Genomic DNA, 21,343 nt, shown 5'->3' on the forward strand with positions numbered 1-21,343 from the left:
AAAAAAAAAAAAACAAAGAAAAAAAACAAAGTGGGGGGTAACAGTGAGAAAAACAAAAAGATGACCATGAGAAGAAGGGTACTTTTTTTAAAAAAAAGGATTAACAGAAGGGGTTAAGGTTGAGGCTTTTGGGGAGCAGATGGTAAACAGAAAAAGAACTTGGCTAACAAATAATTTGGATGAAAATTACTTAGTAAAGAGATTGGAAAGAATATGGCGTTAGAACAATAATGAACCATTTTTGATAAAAGCTAGTTCCTGGAATGGATTGCCTCTCATTTGTATTATATCAAAAGCTGTTTGGTAATTTAAGGGCAGCTGGTGAAGGTCTGGTGAAAGATCATAAACAGAAGGACTAAAAGAAGGGACTCAAGGAGAACATTCTCTGAGTCTGAAAAAAATACAGTTGGATTTGTATGCTGAAATGCCCCCAAAACAAATGATTCTGAGAAATGAAACCACGACCAAAAATGAGTTGAGAAAATGAACATAATGGAGTGTCTCAGAAGAAGGGTTGAACGGCTAAAAAGAATAAAAAGGAGAGATTCAAGCGGAGCTCAGAGAGAGAAGAAAGACAATCCGCAGGGTAGACCCGAGCAAAGGGTTTTTGTCTGAGGTTTATGCAATGAATCGTGGCTTCAGTGAGCTGATTCCTGGTATACATTGCACTACATTTGGCCAGAACAATGATTGCTGGGTTTTTTTTTAACTCACAAAAATCAAAGTATTGTGTAGCTTTTTCCACCTGCCTGAGGCTCCAGGTTATGAAAAGAAAAGGATGAATCATAAGTAAGAATATAGCTTTGATGAAAAAGCCCTCTATCATATGATGACATGATCGGTTTAACAAGACCCATGGTGTTTGTCTGACGGAGACAAGACTATTTTTGGACTTCACGTAGCAGAATTCTTGTATCACAAGAATATTCGTAGATATTTGCGATATGGGTCCACTTTGAGCATCTGAAAGTTCAATTCTGGGTGCAGTCTGGTTTTTGTACGTGTTCTTGTAGTAGCAGTTTATTGCATAAGGAACAATTACTCCAGGGTTTTTAAAAAAAAAAATTAAGTAGCAGTAGTAGCTAACGCTTAGATGCTTACTATATGCCAGGCACCGTTTGAAGCTCTTGACATGCATTCACTCTTGTAACTGTTTCAGCAGCCCCTTTAGGTAGATACTGTATGATTCCATTTTGCAGATGAGGAGACCGAGGCTCAGGGAGATTAAATAACTTTCCCAGTGTCATAGAGCCAGACAGGAGTAGAGCCAAACCCCCTTGCACCCACCCCTCTATTTGGCAATTGCTCATATTTATCCTATTTGCTTCAAGTTATCTTATATACAAGAGATAAAATACCACGTAGAAAGTTGTTGTGCCTGTTATATTCCCAGTCCCTGCTTCATCCCCTATCCCATCCACATGGGGTGTACCCTCCGGTTCCTTTTTCAAATATATTTACATAGATGTCATATTTATAGACAATAGAGAATGTTAGTTTTCATGTTTCGACATTTGCATAAGTGGTAATATACTCTACGTCCATTGTACAACTCGCTTTTTCCTCCATTTCCACCATTATGATGTGAGTGTCATCTACATTGATATGAATCCATTTCTCTGCACCATCCAGTTCTGCAGTTGCTGGCCACATCTGGCTGCTGAGCAGTGATATATGACTAGTTGGAATTGAGATGTACCGTAAGTGTAAAACACATACCCGGTTTCAAAGACAGTAGGGAAAACAGTAAAATATCCTATTAATAATTTTAATATTGATTACTGGTTGAAATTATAATATTTTGGATGTATTGGGTTAAATAAAATATATTATTAAAATTAGCTTCACCTATGTTTTCTTTTTTCTTTTTTTTTTTTTTGAGATGGAGCCTTGCTCTATCGCCCAGGCTGGAATGCAGTGGCATGATCTCGGCTCACTGCAACCTCCGCCTCCCAGGTTCAAGCAATTCTCCTGCTTCAGCCTCCCAAGTAACTGGGACTGCAGGTGTGTGCCACCATGCCCAACTAATTTTTGTATTTTTAGTAGAGACAGGGTTTTACTATGTTGCCCAGGCTAACCTCAAGTGATTCACCAGCCTTGGCATCCCAAAGTGCTGAGATTACAGACATAAGCCACCACACCTGACCTGTTTTCTTATTTTTCAATATGGCTGCTAGAAAACTGAACACAGCCTCTGTGGCTTGCGTGTTTGGCTTACATTTTTATCAAAGCGCAGCGATGTGGATCATTCCTCTTAGCTGCAGTCTGTCTGGGTTTTGTTAGTTGGCGAAGTAAGAAGCCCTAAAACTGAATAGTAAGAAGAATTACTATTTACTGTGCACAGATACTTACTCTAAGTGCTTTACAAGTAATGACCCACTCAATCTTGTGAGATGGCATGGCTGCATGAAGTGAGGTTAAGCAATTGTCCAGTCATGAAGCTCCAAGGAGGCTGAGTTGAGGCTAAAGTCAGGCTGCTGGCTCCAAAGCCTGACCTTGTAACCACTAACTGGACAAGGCCCCATGAGACACGGCATAAATCCACCTAAGAAAGCAATGACCTTAGAGCTTACCTTGTGGTGGGGCGAAGTTTCCTTCACTACAATACATTCTCCTTACATATCAATGGAGTGTCTGTCTTTCCTGATTTTTAACAGAGCAGGTTATAAACAGACACACATTTGTTGCAGCAATTTCAGCTTTAATGAAACCAGCACAGGCAGTATTTTTCTGATATCCGCTTGCAACATTATGAAGTCAGCTTTACTCTTTGCCACTAATTATATTAACTATTTTTAGGGCAAACTGTCAATGCACCATACTGGTTCATGCTTCCTAGGTTTTCAATTTGTTTTCTTTAGCCATATCTATTTATACCTCAAGTGTTTTTCTGTTAAGAGGCATCCTCATTTTCCTGACAACGATATAGTTGTGGCTTATAATTAAGTTATAAAACATGCTGGGAGGCCAACGATGACGTGTGATTGCCATGGGGGATATTATTGATGAATATTCGATTGGTTTTTGAATTCTGAATTCAAACCCACTTTAACATTTTGAATCATAAAGTTACAGAACTGGTAGGGACCCGAAGTCTCTTTAGCGTTGGTTAAGATCATAGGCTTGGAGTCAGCAAGCAGCGTGGACCCTCAGGCTGGGATCTTAACCATTGTAAGTCTTGGTTTTCTTGTCTAGAAAATGGGGATCCTGACATCCATCTTCTAGACCTCTTTTTGTGGATTAAGTGAGACAGTGACTGTAACTCTGTTCCCTGTATCTACTTTTATTCCATGGTAGTTGTGGTAATTACTATTATTACTATTATTATTACTATTACTATATTATCTTTCCCCAGATGACTCCAAGGGTATACAGTCTCTTCAAGCACATCTGGCCCTATTCTAACAGGCCTTTTTCTCCTCCATGCTCTACCAGAACTCCTGGACTTTCCCTTAGTTGGAGAGGTTCATGGTTAGAAGGAAAAAAACCCTGCAACCCACTCCCTCCCTTTGCTCTCTCTCTGGGGCACCGTGGGCAGTTCTTGCTGCAGAGAGCTGTGCTGAGGCCCTTTACTTCAGAACCTGTACAGCGCACCCTCCAACAGCACTTCTGTCTATGGTCCTACACGGCAAGGATCTGCCTCCACACAGCCCTCCCAATGTGCCTGAAAATATCAGCAGTGATCCTTTCCCTGGCCACCTTGCTCTTAAGGCTGCTGTTCATAGTGCTATGTGGATGTGGACCTCCTCGCCTCTCTGTACTGCCCATGATGGTGGATTACAGCAGAATGGGCTCGCCAGTTGACGGCTTTCCCCACTCATGTCTTCTACTCACTAGCTAAGCTTAGGGTGAGTGTCCCCATTGCGCAGAAAATTGCTACTTAGCCCTCATAGCAAACTTGTTTGGAGAAGCATAACCATAAACCCATCTTTGGCCTACGATCCTAGGGAGTCCTCATGCCAACAAGACCTTTTGGGGTCAGCCACGAATGTGAAGTTAGAATGCAGTTTAGGCTCTGCCATGACTCTGAACTAAATATGATTTTAGGGGTGAGGAAACTGGGACCTAGGGGTTTGAGGAACTGGCCCGAAGGTATGGAGAGTACCTGACCTTGTCGTTCTTCCAGGATATGATATTTATTCCTGGCACGAATCCCCTCTACCTTGTATTGAAAGCAAGGACAGCCTCCCTGCAACCACACATTACACCTGGCCATCCAGCAGGTGCATACTAAAAGTGTGTTGAGTTGAATTATCAGACTCTCGGCAGCCATGCAGCACTGAAGGGACCGCAATCCCTTTGCCTCTGCGTCCTTAGGGCTAAGCACGAGGTCTCCATGTCTCGCACTGTGGGCCGGGCCGGGTTTGGTGCCTCAGCCAGCAGGTAAGTGCTGGCTACGCCTCCTGCAGGTCCAGTGGTTCCTCTCCAGACTTGGGTGCACTGGGCCAGGCTGCACCTTACTGACCTCAAGGCTTCCTGTGTTTGTGGCTTTGGGGCCCTCTTCATCGTGTGAATAGGAATAAGAGGATTGTTACTTCTGGCCAGGTGCGGTGGCTTGCGCCTGTAATCTCAGCACTTTGGGAGGCCGAGGAGGGCGGATTACCTGAGGTGGGGCGTTCGAAACCAGCTTGATCAACATGAAGAAACCCCGTCTCTACTAATAATACAAAATTAGCCGGGCGTGGTGGCACATGCCTGCAATCTCAGCTACTTGGGAGGCTGAGGGAGGAGAATCACTTGAACCCGGGAGGCGGAGGTTGCGTTGAGTCGAGATCGCGCCACTGCACTCCAGCCTGGGCAACAAGAGCGAAACTCCGTCTCAAAAAAAAAAAAAGATTGTTATTTCTGAAATAAATCCCCTATTTCTCACTATTTAATAATTAAGCAATCTTGACTCAACCCCAAACCAGGCACCCCAGACCCACCCACGGCCTGTCGCCTAGCAATAGTCTCCCCACCCCGCCTCCGCCCACTTGCCAGCCGAGTGCCCAGTGCGCATGCTCAGAGTCTTCCGCCACACCCCGCCCCTGCAGGGAGCGCGGTGGTGACGTATAGAGTCCGCGACGCTTTCGGCGACCCGACCTCTGGGTTAACCTAACCCCGGAGTCATGGCCTCTGCTGGGGTGGCAGCCGGGCGACAGGCGGAGGATGCATTGCCGCCAACGTCCGACCAGCCGCTGCCTGACACCAAGCCGCTGCCGCCCCCTCAGCCGCCGCCTGTTCCTGCGCCTCAGCCGCAGCAGTCGCCGGCGCCACGGCCACAGTCACCTGCCCGCGCGAGGGAGGAAGAGAACTACTCCTTTTTACCTTTGGTTCACAGCATCATCAAATGGTAAGAACCTACGAGAGGACCAGGCCCCATACTCCCTCCAGCTTCTCGTCTCAGCCGTTTCAGAGCTTCAAGAGGCCTTGGCGCTCTGGGGCACGCCCCTGTTTCGCAGATGGGGAAACTCAGACCCAGAGCGGGAAGAGGCCTTTCTCAAGACCGCCGAGACATTCCATGAGTTAAGCAAACGATTTGAGCCCCGAGAGGTGCGATATCCTTAAGAATGAAGCCAGCTTAGAGACTACATACAGACTTTTGTCCAGCGGCTCAAACGTGCCTCCCATCGATCTTGAGCAAATTAAATCTCTTTAAGCCTCAGTTTTCTCACCTTTAATGTTACTAATACTCACTTTAGTTCCTTATTTCAACAGACTCAACAGATAAGCATCATCTTCCCTGTGTGGGACACTGCCAAGTGCTATGGGGTGGACACAGTAAAAGGGGCATAGAAGGAAAAAAAGACATGATTGGGAATAACCCATAATTCAAAAAGATTGAGAGGGGAGCGGTGGCGATGGGAAACATAGACTAAACAAAAACACAGAAGTTGCCTGAGATGATTAGACCCACCTGTACTGACTTTGTTCTAACAGTACCAAAGGAAATAATTGTCATCCTTTTGGCCAGCCTTCAGGGTAGCCTGAGTTTTCAAAGTGACTCTGTAAAGGAAAAACCAAAAACAAAAGCACAAAAGTCTTACTGATTCCCGTGTTTGCCTAAATTATTATTTTTTTTTTGAGACAGGGTCTCGCTCTGTCACCCGGACTGGAGTACAGTGGCGTGATCTCGTCTCACTGCAGCCTCAACCTCCAGGCCTCAAGCCATCCTCCCACCTCAGCCTCCCAAGTAACCGGAACCACAGGCATGAGCCACAGCACCCAGCGAATTTTTGTATTTTTTGTAGAAATGGAGTTTCACCGTGTTGCCCAGGCTGTAAATTATTTTCATTATGTTACTTCACTGTATATCCACGTGATAGTAGGTGTAAACCCTTAGGCTTATAACTCTTATTCAGCCATTAAAGAGCAAAACAAAGTAAATTAAAAGAAAATTATGAATCCAGTAACATTCAAGTGAACATGAATGTGCTCTTCACTGTTTTACTGAAATGGAATTGTTACAACGTGAAGGTCTTGACTGTTGGTGGCCCACCCACTTTTGAGTTTAAGCAAACTAGATTCACTTGCTGTGGGATGACCTGATGCTCTTCTGCCACTTTTCAAATAACTACAAAGGCTTTGTTCGCACATTAGACCCTGGCTTCATTTGGCTTCACTTGGTGTTTACTGTTTATAAGGGCCGGGCGTGGTGTCTCATGCCTGTAATCCAAGCACTTTGGGAGGCCAAGGCAGGCGGATCACGAGGTTAGGAGTTTGAGACCAGCCTGGCTGGCCAACATGGCGAAACCCCGTCTCTTACTAAAAACAAAAATTAGCCAGGTGTGGTGGCGGGTGCCTGTAATCCCAGCTAATCGGGAGGCTGAGGCAGGAGAATCACTTGAACCCGGGAGGTGGAGGTTACATTGAGCCGAGATCGTGCCGTTGCACTCCAGCCTGGGCCACAAGAGCAAGACTCTGTCTCAAAAATAAATAAATAAATTTTTAAAAATGTTTATGGGATAAGGCAGCCTGTTCAGTTTTTGTGAGCCTGTGATAATGATCACAGACAGAAATACAAATGGAGCCCCTATAATCCCAGGGCAGTGCCAGATTATAAAGGATTTAGTCAGATTAACCCCAGTTTACTGGTTTTAAGAAAAATGTGGAAAAATGAAAACACAAAATGTACACATTCACAAAGACAGCTCTTGAACCCCCCAAGAGTATATTCTTGAGCCCTGGTAAAGCAGCTGGGTTGGGCTGGCCTTAAAGATGTAGTAGTGTTGTACTATAGAGAAGAAGCTTTGAAGTTAGACAGTCCTGAGTTCAAATCTGTATACTGACATTTTCTTGCCTTCTAATCTTGATATAAATGCCTAATCTTTCTAGGCCATAATCTTCTTATCTCTAATGTGTCCATAGTGGACCTCAAAAGAGAGGTTTAGATTATGTAATAGCTCTATAATGTGCTGACTGGGTGACCTGGGCAAGTAGCTTAGCTTCTCTGAGCCTGTTTTTCTCTTATGAAATGGGAATGCTTATGTCATAGGATTGTTGGGAGATGTACTCAAGAGCGTACCTGTGAAACCTAGTGGGTTGATCACATGTGCTTGTCTCTGTTCCGTCTAAAGGGACACAGAAGGGACTTTAAAAAAAAATACATAAAACCTTCAGACGCAGTGGCTCATGCCTGTAATCCCAACACTTTAGGAGGCTGAGGTGAGCCGGTCGCTTGAGCCTGGGAGTTCAAGACCAGCCTGGGCAACGTGGCAAAACCCCATCCCTACAAAAAATACAAAAAACCAAATTAGCCAGGCGTGGTGTGTGCCTGCAGTCCTGGCTACTTGGAAGGCTGAAGTGGGAGGATCACTTGAACCCAGATCATGCCACTGTACTCTAGCATGGGTGACAGAACGAGACCCTGTCTCAAAAATAAAATAAAAAGCATAAAACCAAAAAGAATAGGACAGGAGATGATTGCTACAAAGGGAATGACCAGCGCTAATTCATCTGCCAACTCCTAAGCAGCTGGCTTGTTAACCGTGGCCTACCCCCAGATCTCAGGAACTCTAGTGCAAGGACCCCCTGGAAATAGGGGTGAAGGTGGGTCTAAGAACAGGATGATTACTTGGAAGTCTGTTTAAGAAGCAGTCCTGTCCCACCTCCCATCCCCTCCAAGTGGCCAGGTGACTACCCTTCTTCTAAATTGGTGGGTGGTTAAAAGGTTGCTCTCCCAAGATTTATTCTTAGGAACGAATAAGCCAGAGAGTACCTGGACTGGGGGACAACAGGCACACTGCAGGGGTAGGTAGGGGGAACCATAACTGAAAAGAGGGATTAAGAGAAAGTTCACAGTCTAAAGAGAGACCCCACCCAAGCCTTCCCCCACCTGGTTTCTAGATTGGCAGCCAAAGAGAGTGGAAGTGCCCTCTCTATCGTGTGTGACCAATTAAGAGAAAAGACATTGGGAAAAAAAAAAGCCTACTCAATTAATTCTGAGAAAATGAACAGGCATCACTCATTTGCAGAGCTTCCACTAAGCCTTTTAATGTTTTATTCTTAAACATATGAGTGGATGGCCACGGCCACTAAGCATAGGAAGAAACCCCTGGTAAGAAAGACACAGGTCAGGTGCGGTGCCTCATGTCTGTCTGTAAGCCTAGCACTTGGGGACACTGAGATGGGAGGATAGCTTGAACCCAGGGAGCTGAGGCTACAGTGAGCCATGATCACACTGCTACATTTCAGCCTGGGTGACATAGACTCTGTCTCAAAGAAGAAAGAAAGAGATAAAGAGAGGAAAAAAGAGAAAGACAAGACAGAAGAGCAGAAAAAGCCACTTGGAGGAAACAGTAGCTGCAAAGGAATGGAGTGGTTCTGCAGCTGTAAATATGAGAAGAGGCTAGGATCCAACCTGAAAACCTTCAGTATAGGCGTGTCTCTTGAGTTTATAGGCTATTGAGGGAGGAATAAGGGCAGAGGAGGAAGGGAGAGGAGACCACGTGAAGCCTGGGGGAGTCAGAAGGCTTAGTGAGAGTGATGCCAATATGAGTCTTCAATTAGGAAAGGGAGGCAGGAGGAAGGGTGGTATAGGAAAAACATGTGAGGACACGAAGCCAAGAAATAGCATCTACTCATGGGAGTCAGCTTCTAGCTTGGTGGTGCTGAGCATACATCCAAGGCAGGAAGAGGGGGCTGGGGAGGAGGGAAGAGCCAGGAAACAGTGCAGGGGTCTTCTGAGGGATAGGGAGCTAATGCAACTGTCAGGCTGGAAGCCAGTCAAGACACAGTTGTGGCGGGCGGAGATGAGGGCTAGGACTGTGTCCAGTCCACCTAGGTGGTGCTCTCTGGCCCTGGGTCCCTTCCTTTCCTATGACTTCCCCAGTGATCCTTTTGTTATTTGTTTACTTCTTGCACAGGGGATGAGTAAGGAGGTAAAACCTGAAGTAGTGAATTTAGCCTTTCTTGTTCTCATAAATAATTCAGAATTTTTGAAAAATTATTTAATAAAAGTAACAACTGCAAGTTTAGAAGTACAGAGAAATGGAAAATGGAAAAAGCGTTCCTTCCCCCAAGTCCCCTCACCTGTAGTAACTGCTATTAATACTTTCCTAAGTTCCTTCTGGGAATTACATATGAATGGAATTTCAAAAATTTATATGTACTTTTTTCACTGATTAGTCTATTTTGGCCACCTTTCCACACTGCACATAAAGATCTACCTCATTAAGGCAGCTGCAGAAAATTGCATCTTGTGGATGCAGCATGACTGATGTAACTGGTTTTCTGTTGATGGGCTTCTAGGTGGTTTTCTTATTCTTGCTATGACCAGCGGTGCTAGGGTTAGCATCTTTGTGTAGGAGTAAGTTATGATCGGACAAATCCCAGCAGTAGAATTGCTGGAGCACATTTTTTATTGTGATAGTTATGCTCAATTTAGAGCACTACATCTTTTTTAGCTAACTATTTTCCAAAATTCAGTCCTTGTAGACTAGACTGCTTCAGTTAACCTAAAATGGCCTATAAGTCTGCCACCCAGAAAGCATTAAACAAAAATTAAAGTTGTAGATGGATTCTGCGAGTACCCGTGGATATGAAATGGAAAGAGGGCCTCTCCCTTCACTCTTCCCAGCTCCCTTGCAAAGCTGCATAATATTACACTTTCTGAATGCGCTGTCGTTTATGTAAACAGTTTCTTGCTCAAGGACACTGTCGTTTCTGCATTTTGCTTTTGGAATCAGCACTGTAGCAAGCATCTTTGCCCATGCTATCTCGGTGAACTCTTGGTAGTCTCTGTGGGGGTAAATTTCTAGCAATGGGATATGTGAATTTACCGTTTGGGTCACTGTGAGCAAATTCAGAAAGAATGCCCTGATCTGTGCTTCCACCGACAGGGTTTGTGTCTTTCCCCATCACCTGCCATCACCATTAAACTTTTAACTTTGGCGGATCTCATAGGTCAGAAATGATACATTGATTTCTCATTATGTTAGGTAAAGCATCCCTTCATAGGCGATTTTATGTGTCGCTTGTATTTTTCCCTATAAACTGCTCATTTCTCTATCAGATTCTTTTATGTACAGAAAGGAAATAATGTCTGTTAAATGTACTGTAAATACTTCCCCCAGGGTTGTTGCTTTTCTTTTTTTACTTTGTTCATAGTCATGGTTTTTGTATTTGTTTTTCATTCAGATGCATAGAATTTCTTGTAGTCAGATTTGTTAAGCCTTTCCCTTATGGCTTCTGAGTTTTGGTCCTACTTAGAAAGGCTTTCCCACTCTAAAATTATAGGTGTTGATCCCTTTTTTCTAGAACTTTCATGGTTCTATTTTTTACTTTTAATTCTTTGAGGCTCCTGGAATTTATTTTGGTGGGAAGAGTAAGGGGGCCCCAGTTAGCCACATCTTCCCACTGCTGTTTTTGAATATTTGTTATTTTCCCTGCTTGCCGTGCCACCTTTACCATGCACTGAATTCCCATATGTTTTCTGATCTACTTCTGGACATTCTCTCCTTCTCCAGCACCAAACTGTTTTAGTTCTTAAATCTTCATGGTACATTTGATTATCTTTTAAGGTTAATTTTCTGCCCTTCCTCTTTCTTGTCAGTATTTCCCTGGCCCTTCCTTTCCCGTGGAGTTTTCTAGCAGCCTGCTTAAGATCATGATGCTTTTGGTTAGTGGAACATTTCATCTTTAATCTGCTTCTTTACTTCCAAGCCTGTTGATACCACTCATTGGCCAGGTTGTTCAGCCTTGCTTCTGGATATTGTAATCAGTATTTAATTAGTATCTTTGCCTTTATGTGCATTTTATCCTGTGAATATTCTTTGGTTAATTGTTCTCTGTTCTCCATTCTTCCCAAATTGAACCCAAACTTAGCCCTTCACTCAGGGATCTCTGCAGACCATCTTCAGGTTGCCTGCCCGAATAACCCAACACAAGGCCCACAGAGGGTCCTCTTGCTGCAGGTGCTGTTGGGTGGGCGGAGTCCTCCAGGCTGGCAGACCCTCCAGCCCCTCCACCAGAAGTGCCCACAGAAATGCTGCACAGAGCCCTGTGAACCAGAGCCTCTCCTGTACCCCAGGGACCCGCCTGGTTCTGGGAGTGCTCCGGCTGGGACAGCCCTGCTTGGAGTTGGAACCCATAGCACTTTCATCTCTTCTAGTGTCTTTCCCGCAGTTGAATGAAAAATTAAACTACACATTTATGTTTTTTTTAAAGAATGAGGAAAGGGAGGCCGGCCGTGGTAGTTCACTCCTGTAATCCCAGCACTTTGGGAGGCGGAGGCGGGTGGATCACGAGGTCAGGAGATCGAGACCATCCTGGCCAACATGGTGAAAGCCCGTCTCTACTAAAAATACAAAAATTAGCTGGGTGTGGTGGCGGGCGCCTGTAGTCCCAGCTACTAGGGAGGCTGAGGCAGGAGAATCACTTGAACCCAGGAAGCAGAGATTGCAGTGAGCCATGATCGTACCATTGCACTCCAGCCTGGCGACAGAGCAAGACTCTGTCTCAAAAAAAAAAAAAAAAGAATGAGGAAAGGGAAAAGAAATCACATTTTCGTGCCTATAAGAAATATTATAAATCCCAACTTTGAGACTTTCTTGATATATATGGATCCTACATTTTAAAAATACATCATAAAGGAGTAATGAAATGGGCTCTGTTAGATTGGGGAAAATTATTATTTTTTCCTTCAAACTTAATAAATCGAATCTGAGTTTGGAAGGAAGTAGCCCAGCCTAGGCCTTCTGAATTACAGTTGTTGCTGCCTTGCCTGATGGTTTTGGCTCCCTTTGTAAGAGTCATCTGTCGACGTGGGTACTTTAAAAACATTTTTTAAATTCAATTTTTAAAAATTCTTTACAAGGTCTGAAGCTGCTAGGTAGGTAGAGGGGAGCCGTCCTTGCCACCACAGACAGGGCTCCAGTGATGAGCACGCTGTCCCGGCCCCTCTAGCTTGGCCTGGCCGCTTCAGCAGGTCAGCAAGACCTCAGAGCCCCGGCCAGACCTCTTTCGTGGGAACAGGGTGTTATTGACTGTCTTCTGCCCACTCAAGTGTCTGTTTTAATCTGCCCGGCCTTCCATGCCAGCTGAGACCTGTTCCCGGGTTGTGTAGGAAGCAGCCCCCACTAAGTGCCCACACTGGCTTCCTGGGGATAGTCACACAGTTACTGAAGGCCTCTGCCGTTCACTTTCTTCTCCCTCAGCCACACCCCAGGGAGCAGGATGAGCGGCCACAGATAGAGGGTGTTCATAGACTGCTTGGGCGAGGTGTTTCCAGTCTGCCTAAAAGCCTCTTCACTCCTCTGCCATGTCATTTCCATCCACTCAGTATGAATTATAACCAGAAAGTGGGCCCCACCAGAAGGCAAGCCCCACAAAGGCAGGCCTTTGCTAGTGAGCACTTCCTTAGTGGGCGTGAGAAATGCCAGGCAAGCATTTACATGGGTTCTGGGAAGAGTGGGAAGCTTTGCCTGGGAAAGCTGGAGGCGCTTGTGGTGGCACTGGGGGGCCTCCTTCACAGTTTGAATTTGCCTGAAAGGTGTTGTCTGTGGGTAGGAGGCCATCGTTTTTGAAATGGAGTCTCACTCTGTCGCCCAGGCTGGAGTGCAGTGGCATGTCGTGGCTCACTGCAACCTCTGGCTCCCAGGTTCACTGGAATCACTTGATTTTCGTGCCTCAGACTCCCAAGTAGCTGGGACTGCAGGTACACACCACCATGCCTTTGTAAAAAAAAAAAAAAAAAATTGTATTTTTAGTAGAGACGGGGTTCCATCTCTGTCTACAGGCACATGCTACCATGCCTTTGTAAACATACAAAAAAAATTTTTATTTGTATTTTTAGTAGAGATGGGGTTTCGCCATGTTGGCCAGGCTGGTCTCGAACTCCTGGTCTCAAGTGATCTACTCACTTAAGCCTCCCAAAGTGCTAGGATTACAGGCATGAGCCGCCACACCTGGCTGCCATCTGGGATTTTTAAGCAGCATAGTGACCTGCTCAGACTTGGATTTCTTTTTTTTTTTTTTTTTTTTTTTTTTTTTTGAGACGGAGTCTGGCTCTGTCGCCCAGGCTGGAGTGCAGTGGCTGGATCTTGGCTCACTGCAAGCTCCGCCTCCCGGGTTTACGCCATTCTCCTGCCTCAGCCTCCCAAGCAGCCGGGACTACAGGCACCCGCCACCTCGCCCAGCTAGTTTTTTGTATTTTTTTAGTAGAGACGGGGTTTCACCGTGTTAGCCAGGATGGTCTTGTTCTCCTGACCTCGTGATCCGCCCATCTCGGCCTCCCAAAGTGCTGGGATTATAGGCTTGAGCCACCGCGCCTGGCCTGACTTGGATTTCTAAAGGTGGGTGGGGCAGAAGTGGTTCAGAAGAGGAGAGGACCTGGATCCACAGGAAGGCAGTGGCAATGGGAGGTGGCTGGTCTAGAGGAGATGGAGCTGGCAGGCTGGAGGCTGGGAGAAGGGGGCACACAGGTGCAAGTCTGGGGGTCTGGGAGGCCAGGGTCCTAGCTCGGCCAGTAGAGTGTGTAGGTGGGACTGCGCCCTCCCCCCATCCCCTGCTGACAGCGAGTCTATGCTGGATATTTGCCGTCTCCCAGACTCCAGGCAGGAACGCCTTGGTAACTGTGGGGAGGAAACTGATGTGCAGGAAGGAGGGCTGGCTGGAGAGTGCTCCCGGTGTCCAGGGCTCGGGAGTGGATGAACACGTTCTGGGCATTTTGTAGAGCAGTGATTTTTCATACTCCATTTAGCAACAGAACTTTTTGTTGCTCTTTGCTAAAAAGAATATTTTTTACATGTAATGCTGTGAGCAGATGAAAGCAAGGGTATAAGTTCAAGGCCTTCCTCTCTGGAAGGCCTCATAGGTCTTGGCAGAACTGGAGCAGAGAAACACAGTTGATAGGTAAGTAGTAGACAGTATCATCCAGGGCGGGAGGGAGAAGTGCGCCCTCTGTGGCTACAGAGAATCTGCATCAGTACAGTTTTTTTTTTTGGAGGACATTTTGGTAATGTCTGTCAAAAATTTAAATATATATAACCTTTGACCCAGAATCCCTACTTATAGGAAATGATCTTACCAAAGTAGTTGCGCAAGTACATAAGGGTGTAAGTACAAGATGTTCACTGTCATTCTAGTACATTACAAACGGTACAACCACCGGTGTATAGCCAGGGTGATTTAGCTGTCTGATTGTATACGTCTTAGCGTGGAAGGACATCTGAGGTGCATTGTTAACTAGAAAAAGCAAGAATGAGAACCATGGATGGTCACCTTTCTGTCAAATAAGAAAAGTTTGTGTGTTTTGTATGCTATTGTAGATTTCAAAGCCATCTGAAACAGTGGACGCCACGTGTTAACAGAGGTTATCTCTGGAACAAGGGGTTAATGAGATTTCGCCTTTCTAAGCCTTGGGTGTCTGTCATTTTTGAATTTTTTCCCTCAAGTACCTATTACTGTCATTTTTAAAAAAAACGATCTTAGAAAAATGAAAGCCACAGGAGTTAGTACGGTGTGAGGAGAGTCTGTGGCCAGAGGAGTGGACTGGTAAGGGCTAGTCTGAGGGCAAGGCAGCTAGGACAGAGTGGAGCATGAGGCACAGTGCATGGAAGTTGTGAGGAAGAAGAAATGGGAAACGTGAGTCAGATGCCACCAAGAGGTCAAAAGAAATGACTGTCAGGTTTGGGAGGAAGTCCGTGTCAGTGGTTCTAACACAGTTATTGGTGGCCAGTTTGCATCTATACTAAAGCATCCATACTAAAAAGAACAACAACAAAGAAAATCCGGGCATGATTCTCAGACACACCCACCTAAACCCTAGGATGTTGCCCGTGAGTCTGGTGACACAGATACAACTGTCTGTTACCTGTGGGAAGGATGCTCAGAGGATCACCCCTAGCGGTAGTATTTTTGTCTACTCTTAAAAAACCGTAGTAGGGGGTGGGCGCATTGGCTCACGCCTGTAATCCCAGCACTGTGGGAGGTCGAGGTGGGTGGATCACCTGAGGTCGGGAATTTGAGACCAGCCTGACCAACATGGAGAAACCCTGTCTGTACTAAAAATACAAAATTAGTGGGGTGTTGTGGTGCACACCTGTAGTCCCAGCTACTCAGGAGGCCGAGGCAGGAGAATCGCTTGAACCCAGGAGGCGGAGGTTGCAGTGAGCCAAGATCGTACCATTGCACTCCAGCCTGGGCAACAAGAGTGAAACTCTGTCTCAAAAAAAGAAGAAACCACAGTAGGTGGGACCAAAGTGCTCTGACCTTGCCTTGTTTGTACGATGTTCATCTTCCTTGACCTACTGGCTTTTTTCATTCCTTCTATAGTTGGCCGATGACTAACCTTGAACACAAAGGCAGGCCCACTTAGAGCTTTCTGCTTTTATTCACTCAGTATTTGGGCCTGTCCCTTTTCTTTTGGCTTGAATATTTCACAGTCATCCTGGCTTAGCAGGTGCCCACTTCTGAATAGCGTGTTTTCTTCACGCCAGGAGTTCTGTGCTATTTCCCTCCACCAACTAGGGCAGTTGGGCTTGCAGAGGTGCCTCCCTGTGGGCTGCACGGCCCCTTTTGGATCAGCTGCCCTCCAGGTGGCTTGTTTTACAGCTCCTTTTTTATTATCTGAAGACTGTCTCCTTTCCTGAAAGTTCACCAAAGAACAGGCAACCCTTGCGATTTGGGGGTTTTCAGAGATGAGCATCTTAAACATGACCCACTTGCAACTTTCAGAACTAAATTTTCTTCTGGGTCAGGTTATGTTTGCTTCAAGAATGGAATTATCTATCATCCACGTTTCTATTTTAAGTACTTTTTTGTTTGTTTTACCATGTTGTTTCAGACTCATGTGATGTGAGTCGGTTTTTTAAAAAACTGTATTTTAATTTTAAAACTTCCTTGGGACTTAAATTCATAACAGTATGTTAACACGCATGCCATCCAAGTAGAAGGATTTCAGAAGTCCAGATGGTTTCTGTCCACGTTTGTGGATCAGAGCTGAGACTTCAAAGAATTAAAATAAAAGAAGTTCCCTATTTGCTTCCTTCCAAAGGATTTTCAGTTCTCATGAATACCAGTTCATCCTCTCTAGAATCTGAGATAAGGTATACTGTTAATGGTGTCTCTCAGTTGAGGGCATCAAATGACAAGAGATGTTTGGCTGGCCTCTCATTTCCTGGAGGAAGAGATTGATTCTCCATACCCTCCCTCTGAGTTTAGAGCTGTTGGTAAATACTGAGCTGGCCATGGTGGCCATCTGATTTGCAAGGTGTGAGATGTAACTGATGGATCGCCAGGAAAGATGGATATTTTGCCTGTGTAAGCAGAGAAATGATGAATAGTAAACATGAATTAGCACCATCTGGGTTGAAATTTCCCGCTACGGATGAACATTTATTTAAAAAAATTAATGATCATTGACAGTTTTTCCCTCTTATGCCTCAATGGCTTACTTTCAGAACAGCTTACTGAATTGCCTTTTAGTTTTGGTCTTAACCACTTGTTTTCAAAAGCTCATCCACTTACTAACTTTTAAAAAATGTATAGGAAGTTGGGTGCGGTGGCTCATGCCTATAATCCCAACACTTTGGGAGGCCAAGGCAGGTGGATCACCTGAGGTCAGGAGTTCGAGACCAGCCTGGCCAACATGGTGAAACCCCATCTCTACTAAAAATACAAAAATTAGCGGGGCGTGTTGGCACGTGCCTGTAATCCCAGCTACTCAGGAAGCCGAGGCAGGAGAATTGCTTGATCCAGGACCCAGGAGGTGGAGGTTGCAGTGAGCCGAGATCGTGCTACTGCCCTCCAGTCTGGGCGACAGAGTGAGACTCTGTCTCAAAAAACAAACAAACGAATGTATAGGAGCACTGCCAGGCTGTTTTTTTAATCTTAGGGGAGATTGTTCTTGCCTCGTTTTTCATTGAGTAGGACCTCTGTGCAGCTAATAGCTGTGAGATAGAGTGAACGGTCTGCCTTGAAAGGGAACTTGACTCAAAGGCAGGGAGTGTCCATCACCATGGCAGAAGAGAGCCTGTGTCTGCTGAGACATTTAAATCAGTTCCATTTTAACTAATTTAAAATTTATGAACAGCTCTGTGGAAATTAGTCTTTATGTTAACAGGTTCAAGCCAGCATCAAAACCTCAGCTAAAATTAGCTCTTGCTAGCTGGTGAAGCCTCCTGATTGGCCTAGAAATGGCTCCAATTAGACAAAATGTCATATTTTAGCAAGTTTTGTTTGGCATTTGTCACCTGATACTGGTATTGGTTTGTTAATTGAACCAACATGTTCATGAGCTTATTTGTCAAGCATTCATTCTTTCCACGGACATTTCTTGAGTGCCTGCAGTGTGCCACACACTGGGCCGAGGGTAGGGAGACACCTGTGACCAGACAGACATGGTCCTTGACCTCACAGAGTGACAGTTGACAGAAGATCAAGAGTGTCTGTGTGTGATCTGCAAGTGTGCTAGGCCTGGGAGCTCTTTGCTGGCTGCCTAAAAGAGAAACCGTCCCTTCCTCTGGGGGTGGACAGCCTAGTCAGAGGATAGACACATAAAATGAAGTGTTCTAAAAGCTATCGCAGGAATGACAGCGAGCTCTGGGGGGTGCAGGACGGGAAAGCCAAGACATGTATCAAGCTGCGAATGCTAACAGCTGTTCTTCCCCCCCAGCATGGACAAGGACAGCCCGGAGGTCCACCAGGACCTGAACGCCCTCAAAACCAAGTTCCAGGAGATGCGCAAGCTCATCAGCACCATGCCCGGCATCCACCTGAGCCCTGAGCAGCAGCAGCAGCAGCTGCAGAGCCTCCGGGAGCAAGTCAGGACCAAGAACGAGCTTCTGCAAAAGTACAAGAGCCTCTGCATGTTCGAAATCCCCAAGGAGTAGAGTGAGGCTGACTTCCTGAGAAACGGGGGGAAGCCAATGGCCTGTCTCCTCACTGCCATCCCCAAAGTCTCCTTGGGGCGTGGTTCCTGTGGACCCCAGCTCAGAACGTCAAGGTGCAGGGGCGGGGCTCCTGAGCTGCTACGTGCGCGTCGCCTGTGCGGGAGCCAGCACCGAGCTTGGCTGCACTGGGTTTCTTCGTGTAGATCCATATGTCTAGATGCATAATAACTGGAGTGCCTGCTGGTGGAAGTCAGAATGCTCCTGGAGGCAGCGGAGGGGGTGGAGGGCTCTCCCCTGCCGCTGGGGAGGGGGCCATCTGCTGCGCCGGGCTCCACTGACAGATCTGAAGAGCACAGTAGGAAGGGAGGCAGCTCCTCTTTGCTTCCTTCCCTCCCTCTCCTCCCACCCCCATAGGATCAGTGTGTACCAGGTACACATTGTTCCCGTTAAAGCAGCTTCTTGAAACATTTGCATAGAATTCACTGGATGAATTAAGCCTGCACTCATATGGCGTAGAACTGTGAGATAATGTTTTGAAAGGCCAGAGGGTGGCCTTTTTCCCAAAGAGTTGGTTCCTTTTATGTTTGAGCCAGTGAATGGAACTATAGCTGTGGGGGTGTCAGCCCAGAGCCCTGCCAGGCAGCCCCTTGCTCCAGGTTCCCTGCCTCCTCCAGGTTCCCTGCCTCCTAGGCTCTCCTCGCGCTCACCTCTGGCTCCCTTCCTCGCTCATCACCCTCAGTCAGTGCCCAAGAGTGGACAAAACGCTTCAGATGTGCTTCCCCAGGGTTGACAAGGGGCCATCCTTTCCACCCAGGCTCAAAGAGGTCTTCAGGAGAACAGACCTTCCCCCTTCTGGCATTTCAGATCCCCATTGCTCTGGTTAAAAGGTCTTTTCCTTCTGGCCTTTGCACTTGTGGCAGCAACATGTACTACACTGCAGAGGGGTTCACTATGCACCTTGTGTTCAGAGAGCAGCAACCCTGGGGGCCAGTTCAGGTGGTCCCCGACCATGAGCTAGGTCTGAAAGTTACACAGCCAAGTTTGAGCTCTTAAAAGTTTGTGAACAGCCCTCATTTCCCCAGCTTCCCTGATTTCTTCCAGATGGGAAGTTTTGTTTGTGTGCTCTCCCTTGCCTGTCAGACTGAGGTAAGAGCAGTTCTCTCCCTTTCCTCTCGAGGAGGAGGTGTGAAGTCCTGGAGTATTGTTTGGGTCTAGGAATGGGCACATAACCTGCGCTGACCAGTTTAGGGGCTTAACAGATGCCCGCCAACTGACCTCGTTGGCAGGAGGATTGGGTGGAGATGTTTTTAGCAGAGCTTCCATTAGTGTAGACCTGTAGCCACGTGTCAGAAGGTGGGTGGCATATTGGGGACTTGGGGCTGTGTGAAGGAGGAGATCAGATTTCAGTGGCTTTGGGCAGAAAAGCAGGCTCTGGATTTAAGCGGGTGGTCACCTGTGAGACCAGTTCTACCTTGGGACTGTTATTTAACTGAATCAGTTATTTCCTTGAAATTTCACAGTAGTGGGTGGGCCAGTTTTAAGGCTCTGACAGATACCATGAAACATGAAGCACGTGGAAAATACAAGACCCCCAGGGTCTTTCTGAGTGCAAAGCTGAAATGGACAAGGGCTCCTCGTGGGGGCGGAGGGAGCCAGAGCTTGCCTTGTGTTCCTTTTTTGACTTGTGACATTTTTCAGATGCATAATTAAAAGGACTTACGCTCTGCTGTCTCAGGACATCATGCTTTTTGGACTGAGAAATTCATAGTGGAATGGCTCTCAGGGAGTTGAGAGAAAAATGTTTCTGTCTGTTCAGACACAGAACCACACCTCTGCTTATCACCTCCCTCCGCCCCAGGACACACACCTGCTGAACCAGTGTGGAACAGGAACTCCTCTCCTGGCTGGCCTCAAGGGCAGTTTGCCTGGCGGGTCATCCCTGCCGGTGCCTGTCACAGGCCCCTGGGCCATCTGTGGTTGCCTTTTTTTTTTTTCCGGTGGGACGCGGCGGGGTGGGGGGTGCCTTTTGGTGACTGGAGGAGGAGCCACCCTCACCTGAGCAGGGTTGAAATCCTTCTCGGACGATTTTGAGTGTCTCTCACAGGGCTGAGCACCCTCTCAAAGCCACCAATTATTTGGATTACTGGGTGGCCAGCATTTGTGCTAAGTACTTTTCAAACATCACACTTAATCCCCATGGCGAGCCCATGCCGGGGTGTTCGCTCTTCCTGGGTTGAAGAATTTGAGGCTTGGCAGGTGTTGCCCACCACAGGTTTACAGTACTAGTGGCAGAGAGAGTGGTGCTCCAGGGTGCCTTAGCCATGAGAGGGAGACAGCAAGGCTGAGGGGGGCATGGGGCTCCACACCTGGCCATGAGCACTGCCTGGAGCTAGAGGGGAGTGCAGGCCAAGGAGTTTCCTGTCTCCAGACAGGGTGGCACCCTGGAGTGAGGGGGTGGGGGTGGCACCAGGATGGGCCTGCTTCCAGATGGGTCTCAGGCTTTTTCCCCAGGGCCTGAGTGATGCCTCCAACAGTCTGAAAGTTTGCCTGGGCCCACACTGAGTCTGGTGACAAAATGGCTAGGCACAGTTCCAGTGGCCTTTACGCTGAAGAATTCAAAACATTCTCTCAGAAAATGAGGCCTTTTGTCATCGAATCCAAAGAAAATTAAGCGGATGGATGGCTAGAAAGAGTTCATCTCCAGGGGGAACCCTGAAATCCTTTATATTCCTCCTGGTTTTCTAGGGAACCATCCCCTGCATAGATGCCCCAGGCATCGGGCGCTTTTCTGGCAGCCGAAGCTGCTTTCAGAAGGCCAGGGTTATTTTCCAGTTCTGGGGAAGTTCTAGTTCCACCTAAGTCAGAGCCCAGCCCCTTCCTTCTCCACACCCTTCCCCACTCCAGCCATCTCTAAAAGCAAAGAAAAACCAGTTTTCCATTTTAAATTATTTTATTGTATATTTAAAAAACAACAGCAATAACTTTAAAGACTCACACACACACACACACAGTATAAACACCTGGGTAAGGTT

General features: G+C 46.5%; 1 protein-coding gene across 1 annotated transcript; it reads left to right on the plus strand.

The window, feature by feature from the left end:
- Positions 1-5,046: 5,046 nt before the first annotated feature.
- On the plus strand, positions 5,047-20,048 carry MED9 (mediator complex subunit 9). Its single transcript, XM_008010525.3, has 2 exons — positions 5,047-5,332; positions 18,095-20,048. The coding sequence occupies exons 1-2, from the start codon at positions 5,109-5,111 to the stop codon at positions 18,309-18,311; spliced, it is 441 nt and encodes a 146-aa protein (XP_008008716.1). The 5' UTR covers positions 5,047-5,108; the 3' UTR covers positions 18,312-20,048.
- The last annotated feature ends 1,295 nt before the right edge of the window (positions 20,049-21,343 follow it).

Source organism: Chlorocebus sabaeus, chromosome 16 (genome assembly GCF_047675955.1).
Source record: "Chlorocebus sabaeus isolate Y175 chromosome 16, mChlSab1.0.hap1, whole genome shotgun sequence".
Taxonomy (NCBI): domain Eukaryota; kingdom Metazoa; phylum Chordata; class Mammalia; order Primates; family Cercopithecidae; genus Chlorocebus; species Chlorocebus sabaeus.